Below are 15,765 nucleotides of genomic sequence, written 5' to 3' on the forward strand. Positions count from 1 at the left end.
ATTTATTTCTCTGTTTTATCAGTCAGCATTGACAGGTGGAAGCAGTGCTAGGATAAAACCCCATGGCTGATTAAGGAGTGTCTGAGGAATGATTTTTGTAATGCTGAATAGGCTTGGGGGATTAAAATATTTTGAAAGGTTTATCTTCAGACAGTGCTTGGTTATTAGCCTTAGCTTTTTTAAACCTAATTGAGATGTTACAGACCAAAACCTTTTTGTGTAAGCCTTATATTCTCATGTCTCAATAGCCAGGACCAGGACTTCTGTGTAGGTGTTTTCAGAGCAAATAGTACCTCGTGCATCATTTCTACTGGTTCTTGGAGAGCAGTGAAAGAGTTAAAGTGAAACATCAGTTGGATTTTTTTTTTTTTAACCACCCTTAACAGGAATAACTTTTGCTTCTGCTCATCACTGATTCTATTGTCTGTTGCCTTTTTTTTTAAACATTCTTTTTAATTCAGTGTGATAAAACATCCGTTATTTGTAAGTTGATTGAGCATAAAGTATTTCATTATAAAATGGTCATCCATCACTGGAGGCTGGGGGCTGCAAAAAACATTAACTGTGCACTTTTGGCTGGAATGCAGCTTCTCCAGAATAATGCAGCTTCTGTGTAAAGTATGCAGCATAAAAAAATTGACTGTTCAGGAAAACAGGTGCTCGCCTTGCTCTCCCAGAGCTTTGGGATTTCATCCCGTTTTTGGAAGGGCCATCGAAGTCCTTCTGTTACCTAGAGTCACTTTCTGGTTTTAAGCACTGGGCTCAAAGCTGAACAAAATGCTGCTCTGTGTCAAGTGGTTTCGTGTTGACAAAACTATGAGAATTTACTAGCTGTTTAGCTGCTGCATTTTAGAAAATGATGTACGTTTTCTTCCCCTCACTCATTAACTCTTCTGAAAATTAGATTTTTGTGGGTTTTTTTGTTTTGTTTTGTTTTGTTTTATAAAGTTCCTTAACACTGACACCCCAAAAGTGAATCGCCAAGCACTGCCAAGTTGTTTCTAGATGTGACTCCAGTATATTCCTGTTTATTTCCTTGATACTTCACAAATTGAACTACTGGGTTTCTGTGTGATAGATTATGAAGGTTATTTTGATCTTAAATTGTGTTATACGGTGCTTGTCATATTTCCTCATATATTCCTCAACTTAAATGTGAATTTCAAAAATAGCTTCCTTCACCAGAAGTCTTAGTTAACTTTTGGTTTTGGGGAAACATGGAATGATAGGGCAGGAAGACTTTATTGGATTGTTACTACTGTGAGCTGCTTTTTTGAAGTTATTTACAGATAATCTAAAGGCACAGCACTTAAAAAGGCAAAATGTGTCCCATTTTCATATGAGGAATTGAAGCAGAGATGAAGTGGCTTGCCCAAGAGCATGAGGGGGAGATGAGTAGCAGAGGCTGAGAGTAGACTGATTTACCTGTCTGTTAGCAAGGACCTTGCTACCATCTGATGCTTGGTTTATTTACATATGTGCTTATATCCTGATAAAGCAAATTCTATATGGCTAGGCTTGAAAATCAAAAGGAGATTCTTGTGTCTTTGCCTTTTTACCAAGTCTTGGGAACAAATGTTGTTGAAGTATAATGGTTTCCTGCCGGAGGTCAGGGTAGCAGAAGTGCTGGGGGTGAGAGGTTAAAGCAGAGTAGCGTCCACTGACCTGTTCAGTGTGTGTTGTGTATTTCAATTGGAGAGCCGGGCTGCGTTGTGCCCTAAGGGAAGGAGAGAGGGATTGAAGAAGCCTATATAAGTGTGTGAACTGGGGGCTGACTTGAACAAACCATCCTGTTTATCTGTGTGAGTTGAAGTTTTGTGCTGTGCTGTCACTTTTAGATCACTGTTGTGGGACAGTATGCAGTCAGTGACGGCCGTCATAAAGTTAGGACAGGATCGCTTAGTTGAGCTGCTGTAGCATTCTAGTGTTTTCTTGTGTCATGAGCATGTACTATATCAACAACATTAGCAATAGACTAAAATAAATCTATTTGGCATTTTCCTAGAGACTGTAACCAGTATTTTCTTTCTAAGATGTAGGGCTAGTGACTTATATGCCAAGCAGTTACTCATACTCCTTACACGAGCCTGCTGCTCAGGATACCTGTTAAATGATTGCTTCAGAGAAGCTGATGCAATAGGGAGCAGTACCATGGGGTTGCTAATGTCAAGCCATACTAGACCAGAATCTTTATTTAGTGTTTGCTGTCTTCTCAGGAGAGATGTGAGCTGTCAGTATACACATGGACTCTTTCTACCCTGCAAAACTTTGTCTAAATTGGGAATTTTAAGGATGTGAGCAGAAAAATTTTGTCCTGGATTGTAGCCAGTCATCGGCCAAAGATGTTGCAAAGGGAGCTTTGGCTCAGTCTGGTACTTCAGAGTATCATATTGCCTCATGAAAACAGTTGCATTCATAGGCTACCTGTACTTGTGTGCATTCTGAAATACTAGCGTAAGTAGGATTTGTAGCACAGTTTAGACCTCCTGATGGAAATCACACCAGAATCCTGGATAAGTTTAGAGAACTGGGTAGACCACAATGTGAAATCTCAAAATGCTAAAATTCTTCAATTTCTGCCCCATCAGCTTCTTCAGCCAGCACAAGTGGAGCAAAGTCAATAGTATTTAACCTTACAGGCTGTAAGAAAAAAGTGTTCGTGGCAAGTTTTCTTGACCAAAACAATGCTAGTTTTGGTTTAAGAATGCCAGTTATGGACCTCATCAACGAAGATCATCTCTTGCTTCAGGTTGAACCCCAAATGACATCAAGGTCTTACTGTTTGGAAGAGGAATCATTCCGAACTACCTGTACCATTTCTGCTGAAGGCTTGTAATTTCTATTTACCTAAGTATGTAGATCCTCTGAGTCTCGAGGGGCAGGCAGAATAGGAATCAAAAAATACTTTTCCACCTCTTACCTGTTAATAAACTTTCCTTTGAGATGGTGCTTTGACACTGCTTCTTAATGGGGTTTGTTAATGGAGATTGAATTACTGTCTTCATATTCAGATATTGTGAAGTATAATGCTTAGGCTCCCAACTGGTAGAGAAATTAACTGCTTGTCTATTCCTTTGTCCAGGCAACTAAGGTTTTATGAATGTGTGGAATATCTTCATTTCTTCACATAGATTTTTAGGTAATTTTGATTCCTCACAGACATTTTATTGTTTTAAGCTGATGTCTTACTCCGTGACATGGAAAAAAAAAGGTATCTAATGGAGTTAGGGACAGATGTAATATTGCTTCTGTGGTTCTCATCTTAATGTGCATCCTATTTGGTGGTCACTGAAGTTGAATTGCATTCACTGATCTCTTCAGTTGCAAAAGCTGTAAATGAGTGTCAAATCTCAGACTTCTGCTTCCCTTCAGGTATCATCAGCACCTTGTATCAGTAGATGGCTCTAGCACATAGCAGTATGCAGAAATTAATTTCTTCCCCCAGTCCATTCTCAAGATTGTAATACTAACTTGTTTTCATCATTCTAGGAATTAAGCTGCCTTTAATGGAGGCAGTCTGAATTTCTGCTTGTGTGTGTGCACACTTATTACTGATTGCTTCAGTCATTGCTGTGTGGAAAAAAAAGTTGCTTATGTTTTTACTGTTGCAGTGTCTTAGGGCAACAGTTGGATGGGCTCTCACCAGGCCAGTCTCTTCTCCCTTTTGCTTGTTCTTTTTCTGCCTCTGTAGGCTTGATACTAATATTCCCATGCTGATTCTAACTCTGCTCTCCCCGAGGCTTCCATTTTGCATCTGTAGCAACTTGGTGTGTTGGTTCTTGAGCTCTGGGCAATTGTGTTTTGCCATTGGCACTTGGGAATTTTACTTTCTCGTAATAACATGGTGAAGCTCCACATCTCCTAGGCTGGTTCAGGCTGGATAGAAGAATTTGTATAAATCATAACGGCAAGGTACATTAAGCCTTTTGAGAGATTTTTGTCATTAAAAGATTCTCTTTCCTCTTGGGCCATCAGACTTCATTTCATTCTTTGGATTTTGTCTGTCTCACTGATGCTTTTTAGATTCTCTGGCAACACAAGAAATGCTTTGGCTTGTTTGGGATTTGTTGTTCTTCAATTTCTTTTTAATTTTTCCCCTTGGCACTCATGGGCTTCCCTTGAGGAAGGGGTAAACGGAACGGGGTAACATCCAGACAGCTAATTGATGATAAAACTGTAATCTTTTTCTCCAGCCTCTTAGAAATAGTGAAGCTTTCCTTTTTGCAACATGGTGAATTCGAAATGAGAGAACTATTCATAGTGTGATAGACACACAAAGCTGTGGAGAATTACTGTGCTTTAAAATACCAGGAAAGAAGTTTTAATTTCTCCTGGGCTTTTAAATTGCCTACTTAGTTTGGGCCTGATACCATGCAAGACATAGAAAATATCATAGTGAAGCAAGTCCAGTGACTGAATAGAGTTCTGTAGAGTGTCACAACCTAATTGCTCTTCCTTCGACATATGCCAATTTCTTTCAGAGAGGAAAAACAGTGCTTAAACTTGACATATATCAAAATTGTGCTGTCAGTTAGATGGACGGATCAGTCCATCCTCTGGACTTGGCGGTGTGTGATGCAATTCCCCACAGGTTTCATTTAGCCCCGTCGGCCTTGTTAGAGTGGCCATGCTCTCTTTCTTGTATTAGGAGGGAACTTTGGGAAGCCTGGCCCTAATTCACAACAGCAGCAAGATCAATAACTATCAGCGTTTGGTCAAGGGCAGATGAATTTGTCATGGCATGACTGCTTTTTGCTTTGGCTTACTTTGGTTTAGTAATTTCATTTACAGTTGAATGTCATTGGATCAGAGGAGTGCTTGGGAGCTCTCAAGTTCAGAGCTGGTGCAAGTTCATCACAAGAACTGACTATTGTCCTATGTGGTGATTTTCTGTAAGAAATCTTTCAAAATCATTTCACCTGGTTCTAAACAGAGACAAAAGGTGAAGCATACCTGCATTTCACTCACCATGTTGTTATGGGGTTGTTTTGTTTTGTTTTGTTTTGTTTTTAAGAAGTGATGTTAAACTTCTACCTACCTGTGGAGCTTGTTGCACTTTAGTTTACTGAAGCATTTTTTTTTCTTGTGAGTGTACAGGAAGGTCGATTTCTCTTACCTAGAAGTTGTTCAGAGCTTTGTGTTAGGTAACTTCCACCGGTGGCAGGGGGAAAAAAGCCTTTCAGACAGGAACAGGATCTCAAATCAGTTTTTGTAGAGCTATTGAAGAGTTCCGTTTTCTGGAATAGGATTAAATGCCATTACAGTTGGCACTAACAGTTTAGAGTTTACGTCTGTCTGACAGAGCCACAGAAATAGATGTATATTCCAGAACCTATCAGAGGCTCAGGTCAGCTGTATTCCTCCATCTCCTTTACCTGAGATCAGTCAGCCTCTCTGTAACAGAGGTCGAAATAAGTAATTCTGAATTTGCTTATGTGGCTTTACAAACCATGGGTCTTGATCTAATCTTTCTCTGAATTTGCTAGCATAAGTAGGTGTTGCTTTAGTGCTCATCCTCTAGTATGATGTAGAAAACAAGTATGGATTAACATTGAAATCACACTTAAAGCTAGGTGGGTGTTACTGTTCATGCTGGCAATAAACACACTCATGGGAAAGCACTTTGGAAACAGTAGGCTTTTACTATGTAGAGTTAATATTTTGATGAAAGGCAACAAATTAGTCATGGTCCTTCCAGAGGTATTCAGGTCACAAGATGAGAGGGAATACTCTAGGATTCATAGCAAGGTCTTCTCCTGGTGACCTTCAACCTTGCTATGCCAAGTTATTCCTCAGTTCACTTGAAGAGCTATTCTTGTTTTGAAGTAGAGCCTTTTGAATATAACCTCTGACTAATGTGTCAGCTGTAGCTCAGAAAAAAGTTTGTCACGATGCAATTATTCCCATCTCTGCTGTCTCCTCAGTGCTATGAAATAAGGGCAGAATTCAGCAACCTTAACTTTTGAAAGAAGCTGCTATCCCAACAGCTTAATTTCTTTCTGTATTCAGCAATCTATATGGCTGAAGATAAAAATTCAAGAAGTGAGTAGTCGTGTGCGTACTTTAAATCTATCTGGATAGAAACTATGAAAGGTTGCACTTTGTGTAGCTCCATACATCCTGTTGATGGCATTTGTTTTCCTTGTGAATGAACTGAGTATGTTCTCATAATATCAGTCCCCTGGAACAGAATTCTATGGCTGGGTGAAAAGCACTTGGGGTAACGGTGGAGACCCAGCTGGAGTTTTCAGTGTAATTTTGGCTGAAGATACTCTAGCGAGTACCTGTTTATGAAAAAATGCTCAGGGTTAGGATTCAGAACAGCTGAATTTGAAGCAAGGCATCAGGTGAAACCTCTGATAACTAATGGTCAGTGCTCCTGCTTTGCTGGTAGATGTAAATAATTCCTACAGCAGACAATATCCAGTTGAGTTTGTGCCACGCTGACCAGAGGATATCAAGAGTCAAATGCTCAGCATGCATTCTGTCATCCTTCCCCAAAATAAAAATCTCAATTCTGAGGGGCGCTTGAGATCTTGGCGCTGTGGAACAATCATTTGTTAAAGTCATGTTTAATGAAAGGGAGATAAACACATGAAGCTGGAGTGTGACAAATGAAAGCATTTGTGCCATTGTAATGAAATTAGGCAAACAGAACAGGCTTGACAGCTCTGGGTTCCCCCTGTCAAACTGCATTTGTAATTCTAGCCTTGCATTCATGTGTGGCTGTGAATGGTACTGTTTCCCTCTGTTGTGGTGGGTCTGGGCCCCTGAATGACCACTTTAATGCACAGGGAATTAGCTTTGAAGAGTATATTTTAGAGACATACTGAAAAGGATTGCAGTTAGTTCTCACTTCTCCTTCATTGGCTTGAATATTCATAATTTTGGACCTATGTTCACTTCTATCATATGTAAAGTTTTTGGTGACACTTACAATAGAGAAGTGCTGATTTCAGAGATGCACAAAGCTTGCTTCCATACATTCCCATGGTGAGCTTGGATGCTGTGTTGTGCAGTCCCAGCAGCCTTTTTAAATAACTTGCAGTATTTATGCATTCTGGAATCTAGGATGTAGGCTCCTGTTTCTCCTCAGGTTCTCCCTAGCTGTCAGAACCCAGTTATCTTCATCTGTTAAGACCTTAGATTGGGGTAAGACAATGATATTTTGAGGAACCTAGTAGGGAATGTCAGGTGGCTACTCTTTTTGATAACCTCTTATTTATCAAGTATAGTGGACATTGCCATCATTATTTTCATGAAGTAAAACCAGAGATTCCTCTGATCACGTTAAGTCCTAGGTCAAGCTATGTAAGTAGCAGTCTGTTATCATTTCAGATAACAATCTACCTAGAAATGTGCTATGCATTGCACTGAGTTGCAAGGGCTGATCTAGAGCTTGCAAGAAAAATGAGACAAAAACAACAACAAAACCCTTTGGTGGGAGAAATGACAGAGGATTCTTTTCACTTGGAACCTTGACTGTACCAGGACTGTGTGGAGGGGAACATGTTAAGGAGCAAATGAATGCAGATTGTCTAGCTGTGCTTTTTTTACGCTTGTTACTCTACATTATTGGCTGTTAATGAACTGGGGTTAAATGTTGGACTAAACTTCCTAGCTAGACGTAGTCAGGGCATGTCTTTCATTGGAGGTGCAGGGTGGCATGTGTTCCAGTCAGTCTAGAGAATTTGTTTTTGGAGTGGTGAAAGATGCGCCTCCTTCACTCATCATCAGCTGTAGAGCTGCTGAAATTGTAGCTTTGCCAAGGAACCTACAACCAATATGTATTTACTGTTGTGTGGCTTTTACCTAACTAACTCTACGTAAAGCGAATTCAAGCTCTGCGAATTTTTATAGGAACAAGTTACAGTATAGGTCTCTTTGCTAGTTTTGTTAATCTCTAAATTAACCAACAGATAACCATAGGACTAACTCAGAGGAGTTTCTCCTTTCCCTGTGATCTTGCATTTTGATCTGGGTAAGATGAAGCCAGTACTTATTCCAGCAACTAAGAGTTCAGAAATGGTTTTGAAAATCTGAAGAATATGGCTACTCAGTCCTTTTAGATGGTTTTCCTTTTTTTCCTTTTTTCTTGTAACTTTACTGTTCTCTAATTTGTTGAGAGACCAGAGGGACTTCTCACCCTTCAGTGAAAGACAAAATGTTTTGGTGTTAGGTGGGTGAACCGAGAATAAAGCATGTATAGAGTCACATAGGCCAGAAGGGCAGTATTTGCAGAAAGTGTTTTTGAGGGTGAGCCAGGAAGCGCTTGCTGGTACCTCAGTTTTCTGTGGCATAAACTCATTGAGCTCCTAGGCAGGAGTTCTGAAGGGACTGGATTTCTCCTCTATTACAGTATTATCTTTGTCTTTTTCTCACCTCAAGAAGAAAAGAGATGCCTTTCCGTTGTACAGTTCAGTGCATAAGCAGGGAAGGTACTAGCACAAGCGTGAAGCATTGCTCTTGTCTGCATTGGAGAAGTGCGTGGGATACAACCCAGACAGCCCTTCTGCAGGCTGGGCGGCAAAGGCCAACAGTTGCTGCATGAGAGGAGTCCAGGTCATGTGGTTTGCGTTGCAATTGCCTGTCCTGGGGACAAATTATGTTGAAATAACTTGTCATAAACCATTTTTTCTCATTCATTTACTCTGATTCGGAACGCATAGCCGATCCTGATAAGAGTCATTCAGGAGTGAAGAGTTGAACTGCGAGAGAAAGCAGCTTACGTGAGCATTTTAGATCAGGAATGTGCCAACAGTGTGCTAATAGTAAGAAACCTCTTCCAAGGGGGACCTGCTCCTCTGCTTCAGGAGAGAGGGGATGCTGGAGATCTGATGCAGCTTGTTTGCTGAAGTGCCAGAATGGCTGGATGGGATTGCTGAAATGGGAGTTAGGTGCTTAAACATGAATTAGTTGTTTAAATAGCTTTATAGTCGTGTGTCTAAACGCAAATAATCCATAGGATGAATGAAGGAAAGCACTGTGGCCTCAAAAGAATTCCTCTATCATATTAAAATTTCCAGCCTGAAGAGATTCTTTCCCCCTTCTCAATCTCCATGCACACTGCTTGGGGCTAGCTGAGCATTTCTGCATGTGGTGCTGGTCTCTGTTTCCTTCCCTGAAATTTCATTGAAGGGACCTGTGTGAAAAGAATGGGAAGTGCATTCCAGCTGGTCCCCAAAGCAGCCCGGGCTCTTCATGTAAGACTATATCATGTTTGAATATAATTTTCCCTAACTTTGAGTAGATTGAAAAGGAAGGCTGCTTGCAGGAATCCCTAGAGAAATTTTTGTCTACAGTTTTTACTCTTGTAATACTTGAGGCTGAGGTCATACTTGCAGGGCTGCTGGGTTGGTTTGTTTTTTAGCCCAGAGTTGAAAGTCGTTACCTAAGCAGAGAACCGTCCTGTGTTTTCTCCTTCAAACATTGAGAAATGTCTCTTTCTAGGAAATAAACTTAAAGAATCATCTCTCTCAGCAGTTCTCAATCTCCCACTGGTTACGGTTTCCTCAGCTGTAATGCCTGAACCTGAATATGGCAGAGCAAGAACCAGAGAGCTGAAAAATCAAAGCTGCTTTCTTTTGGAAAGGTTTTATAAAAGTTCGAGTATGTACTTCCAAACATGCAATATTTACTTTATATAGCCTTGGTTTTGGCAAAGGAATTATTAAAGTTGTACTTGATTTTACTGCCCTTTCTGAGGTTCTCTAGATATTTTCGGGAGAGCATAGCATTGCTTTTACAATTAGGTGCCAATAAGTGATCAAGACTTTATGTACTGTCTCTTTCATAAAGTTTTAACTTGCTGGGCAGAACAAGTTCTTTAAAGACTATGGTCCTACTTTACCAAAGCATTGTGGAAAGAGCGTTATTCAGTTCCTACTGCAGTTGTAGTAATTGATCTGAAAGGGCCAGCAGGTTGGTTCTGGACACTGCGACGTTCAGTTCCTAAGGCTATGAAAACCTTTCAGGGTGAGACCTTCGGAACTAACTTCACTGAGCTCGACAGGGTTGAGTTAAAAGGATTGATCTTTGATTTACAGACTTGTTTGCAAAATTTTACTTGGTTAAAAGCTTCCAAGTAGCTTTAGTGCCACTTTGAGATGCCGAACTGGTATTTCAGCCAGTGAGAGTAATCTGCTTCCAGACTGGATATAGCAAGAATAGCTACAGCATGAGCAGGTTTATGTGTTCCCAGTCTTTCTATTGAAGCAAGCACTGCTCCTGGGATTGAGTTCTGCTTTGAAAAGGCAGCTGGTGACCCCTGTAAGTGCTCAATACCTGCAGATACTGCCGGTAGGAAGAGCTGATTGTAGTAATAAAGTAAATACTCCTCAGGTGCAAAAAATTAGCAGTGTGATTGATATTTTACTGAAATATAGATCTTTCAGATGGTAGTCCTTTAGTGGTTAAGTCTTGCACTAAAAATATTCTCTTCTTGTTTCGTATAATTTTTTGTTTTTTTTTCAATACACAGTGCCAGCTACCCAGCCTGAAACAGTTTTACAGCATACGCAGTTTCAGAGAGCTCAATGTAAAATGCTGTGTTACCATAAAAGCTAGAGTCTCTGAATATCACGGATGCTGGCCAGAGTTGCTGTGTCATCAACAGTATGTGCCCAAGTTAAATCCTGATTATGGCAAGCCGTTTTGTGATTTTCATGTAAGTTGGGAATTTCAGACTGCAGGGGAATCTAATCTTTAACCACATCAAGATTCACAGCTTAATTGAAAGAAAAAACAAAAATGCCCTCACTCTTGTAAAGATAATGTCTATTTTTTGTCCTGAAAATTGATTAATGGAGAATATGATATCCTATGTATCTTCCACTAGCAAGTCTTTCTAATCTCATTCTACTATGCAGTTATGTACATCTGCTGAAGTCCTGTTTTTCTTATTCATCAAGGTGCATCTTTTCCATCATGGGGCTTGCTGAATTGAAGGAGCCTGGAGGAATTTACAGGATTATGATGGATTAATTGGGTGCTGACTGTTCTATAGAAAGGATCAGGTTTTGGGAAGAAGAGTTTGAGTGTTGATCCCTCATAGTCTTACTATATTTGATGTTGTCCAAGTGCTTGTAACCAGACAAGTACTCTATAAAGCACACTTAAATAAACGTTGATGAAAGCATGTATTATGATCCCCTGCATTTCCATGAGCTACTGAGAGGTGACACAATTGTAATGTCACACCAGGATATTATCTGACAAGTTGGGGGAGTTGTTCTTAAGCCAAAAAGACTGAATCATCACGTTCCTTTTAACCTCTCACAAGTTAGTGGTGTTGGCCTGATTTGAACTGGTGACTGAAGGGTTAGAGACTGTGTAATGATTCCCAAAGTTCCATTTTTTTAAATTGCTGTTTTGTTTTAGTTAACAGCAAAACCATTGCACTTTGTTCTGTATGATCTTAACTATTTAAAACAAACTCCCCTGCAATATTCTTCCTCCTTTGTTTCCTCACCATAATTTGTCACAGTTATGTTAACATGCTTTCTCGTACGACTTTTACTTTGATACTTAAGGCTTTTCAATAGAAACTATGATAAAATGGAATTTCATTTATCTTGGAATCAGGAGAATTTGGGTTGTTTTTTTTTTATTTTTTATTTTTTTATTTTTTTAAATAAAACAATTGAGTTTTTCTGGTAGATAGAAAAGCAGCATGTTGTCTAAGGATTCTGGAGTTAAGACTTTTTTCTCCCCCACCTCAAAGAAGCTCATATGATACATAAGTGCAGTATTGGATCACCAAGAATATAAATGCCAGTGTTCCTCTGACACTATGAGCTGTTAGACTTGCTAACTTTTATTAGAAATAAAATGGAGGTTTCAGCAAGTTGAGCCAAGTGTTTGTACTTAAATATTTCTGGTCTTGGGACTATCAAAGTTACTTTTAATATACTCCCTGCCTGTGCACCATCTATATTGTGGTTGCCTTCACCTGCTTTTTAATGTTTTTTTTCTCCTAAATCCTCCTCAAGACTCCTCTTACATTGATCACTTGCGTTGTCTCCCTCTTTTTTTGTAGTTACTTTCCCTTTCCCTTGTTCTGGTTATTCTTTTCTCTAATTCTTTTTCATTCTTCAAGCTTCCATCAATCATCTTGAAAAGTTTAGGAAGCTTGTTAGTTGTTCTTTATCTAGCTCAACAGCTCAGTGCATCTGCCTTCTCGTATTGCAGCTTTAGAGGACACTTGCTGTCCGAAGCAGCAAGTAGAGAGGAGTGTCCTCTTTTCTTCTTTGGCTGAGAAGCTCATATAGGTGTTCTGACGAGACAGAAGAGTTTTAAAATTTGCTTCTCTTGTGGGTTTTTCCTGTCTTCACCAAGCAAACTTAGATTGTTGGAAAAATGCAATTTGTGTTCAGGCAGGGTGCTGCAAGAGGTCCAACTAACCTGGTTGTATGTCTGTACTATGTGTGTGGTTAGTATGAGGCTATATGCGCAGTTGGATGTTACAGGAGTGGCAGAAGGTGGGGCAGGTTCTAGTTCATGTGATCACACAATTCCAGGAATGCTGGGAAAATGCAACCCTATCTGCCAATGAAGTGTGAATTTAGGCAACGGTAGCTCTGAGGTGGTCACAGAGTGTTTTTACAATAGAATTTGTTGTAGGAGGTTCCAGAAGGCTATTTTGAAGATGATTTAATTTGCATAAGAAAGTGTACTTCACAAACCATTGCTTTAAAAAATATATACCTGTACCTATATGTGTGTATATATATATTTAAAAGCAACCCTGACCTTCCTACCAGCCTTCTGAAACTAAGCCTTTGCAGGCCTCTCTCCTCTGAGATTATGCTTGCTGTAGATTCCTAAAGAGAAAATGAATCCTAATGAATCAAGTCAAAATTAATGTCTTTTGAAAATTATTTTTATTTTAACAGAGCTATCAGAAATTGAGCCCAACATCTTCCTTCGGCCTTTCCTGGAAGTAATCCGTTCTGAAGACACTACAGGCCCCATAACTGGATTAGCCCTCACCTCTGTGAATAAGTTCCTCTCGTACGCACTAATAGGTATGTTATATGGCTTCCCAGGATTTACCAAAATGTCAGCCAAATGCATCTCCTTGAGACATGTCTTTGGCCAGAATACATGCTTGCAGTCTGAATGAAGCGACTGGGGAAATACGCAAATTGTCATTCATGCTGGGGAAATAGGTGTCTGCAGTTCCTTAATATTGCATGTGCTGGTCTTCCACGGCACTACAGCAATGGCTGAAAACGGAGCCAAAGCTTCTAGTCTTTGGCACTGTTGGTTTTAAGTATTTTGTCCTTTGGAGTTGGCATGAGGGAAGTTAATGAAAGGACTTGGTATAGATGCAGACCAGTTTTGTGGGAAAAGCCTCAAATTAAAATGAGCAAAAATTGAGACCTAGGGGAAAAATAAAATTAAGAATGTGATGGAAATTTAGTGTATCAAGACAGCAATTAGTGGGCAGTATTTGGTACAATTAAATGGCAAAAAATACCTAAAATGATGCAATATTGATGTTACTTCATAGGACAATAAAGAAATAAAGGAGGACTAAGCAATAATGCAAAACATGTTAGTTGTAACATAGAATGAAGGATGGACTCTTCTGGGCTTTTATGGTCTGGGTGAGATCAGAGCATCAGGCTGGTATCGTGTCCAAGCAAATGTCTGTGTAGGCAACTACCTACAAATACTTGATTTGAGGCAGAAACAGGAAAAAAAACATGGCTAAGAATTTGTAGCCTTTGTCTAGCTACCTGTTGTTTAGAATATTAATTGGGTCACTCCAGCAAGGAGTAACTGTTGGTAAGCTTGTGTCTTTGTAGTAGACAGTGGAAAAGACCCTCTGCCTGGCTTTTGTTGTGGAGCAGAACCTGTAATCTAAGACCTCTGTTGCTGCCTCAGGTGACATTCAGAGCAGCCTTGTCCTTTGTGCTGCTCCAGATACCAGTGAAGCAGGGATTAGTGGTGCTGACTGAACATCTGGCTAAGGTTGTGTTGTTAAATTAAAGCTTTTTGGTCTTATATTTCTCTTTGTAATATAAAACTAAAGGTAGTCTAAAGACTGTTTGCCTAAAGACAGGAAAAGCTTAAAACTATCCTTAATATATGAATCTGTTTTATTTGGATGGAACAAGGAAGGAAGGACTCTGACATAAAGACAGTGGGGAAATTTCAGTGTGGATGACATTTGTGGTGCATTTTGGGGATGCATAATTGACATATGAAACCAACACTTTTTTCAAAAGCATAATTAGCTGTGTCTGTTTGGTGAGTGGGGTGGCTTTTACTCTACACACTGGATCGAAAACCAGAGGTCACTGAAAGGGCCAAACTCCTCTGATAATAATCTTTGCTTAAAACTGCTTTCTTTTCCTATTTCCAAAGCATTTCGTTGCTAGTCCTCATGCCATCTCACTGTTTTTCTTACTCTGTCACACATGAGCAGGTGGTTATCTGTCTACTTTTCAGACCAGTATTGCTGTTTTAAAACCAGTTAGAAAAGAATAATTCTTGAGTAGCTTTTGAGACTGCTGATTTCCAGTAGTCTGAATTGCAAAGATCTGCTCTGAGATTGTTGGGTGCAGCAGTTCCCTAATGGTCTGGTGTGCAATCACAGATCAGTTAGATAAAATTATTTGATATCCAGCCTGTGTGTTTTGGTAGTAAAAGTTAGCCTTAGAGAGATTATCATCTCTGAGGTACTACTGGTTTAAGAGTTATAGTTGATGTATTATTACCTAATAATTTCTAAGCACAAAAAAAACCTCTGTGACCACAGTAAACTCCCATTGACTTTTATCCCTCTGATCAGTTATTTCCTAACTCAGCAGTTTTGCACTAGCTAGCTGTCAGCCTTTTCGATGCACTCAGACCTTAGCTGTAGGAAGACTAGTGGCTGAATTTCAGAATTGTATGTGTGGTTTTTTCCCCAGAAAAGGTGTGTGCTCTTTTTGTTACCACAGTGTGTCTACAGCAGCTTCTGGCTCTGTTTCTGAAGTTAACTTTGCCTAGTATTTCTGAAAACAGCATATCTGTAAGTGAGCAGCTGTTGCCTAGCTTCTAGTGGGAAGACTTGCTGTTAGGGGAGTTCAGAGCTTGTTCTCCCCTTTACCTTCTCTGTCTCCTTGGTGATTTTTTTTTTTTAATTCCATTAAAGGTGTTACTGAGCAGGCCTCTAGTTTTCCCTGATTGTTGGGAGCATGGATTTTCTGTTTTCTGCTTGTTCTTTTGCCTTCCTATTGGGAGAGTACACCCCATATGAAATGTGTAAGTCTAGATGAGGTCTCCAGATCTTTGCGTTGTAGGTGACAATTTTCAAACTGATGTTTTGCTGCACACAATTTTTTTTTTTTTTTTTTTAGTGATTCTGAGCAGGTATTGGCACATCTTTTGTACTCTTTTCTCGCTAGGGAACAAAGAAGCAAGTTGATCTTTTCTGTATCTTGTTTCTGCAAAGCAAAAGTATCTGTACTTTTAATTGAACTCAAGGGACTTTATAAATTGACCTGAATTGTAGAGCTGTTCCAGGGAGCCAGGACTGAAGTAGTCAGGCGTGATGTGTGCTGGGAGAGCGGTGTTTTTGTTACTGTTGAAGATAGGGGCTAGAACAGCAAAGCAGTAGTCATACATCTGTTAAAGAACCATATACACAACATGCTGGCATTTTCTTTTCACACAGACTATTTATCCATAACTATGGCTAAATGTATTCCTAAGCCTACAGCAACTCACATCTATTCAAAATGGTGACAGTGAAGTGAATCTGTGTGTTCTGCC

General features: G+C 39.7%; 1 protein-coding gene across 6 annotated transcripts in view; it reads left to right on the forward strand.

The window, feature by feature from the left end:
* Nucleotides 1–15,765, forward strand: part of GBF1 (golgi brefeldin A resistant guanine nucleotide exchange factor 1) — a 106,804-nt gene that overhangs the window by 48,369 nt on the left and 42,670 nt on the right. For 5 of the 6 annotated variants that reach the window (XM_080347599.1, XM_080347601.1, XM_080347603.1 and 2 more), the window contains one exon: nt 12,894–13,025. The exons of the other annotated variant lie outside the window; for it this stretch is intronic. In XM_080347599.1, the coding sequence (XP_080203725.1) occupies nt 12,894–13,025 (132 nt within the window). The remainder of the gene's footprint in view (nt 1–12,893; nt 13,026–15,765) is intronic. 6 annotated transcript variants of the gene reach the window in all.

The sequence above is a fragment of the Nesoenas mayeri genome (assembly GCF_963082525.1).
Source record: "Nesoenas mayeri genome assembly, chromosome: 7".
NCBI classification, from domain to species: Eukaryota; Metazoa; Chordata; class Aves; order Columbiformes; family Columbidae; genus Nesoenas; species Nesoenas mayeri.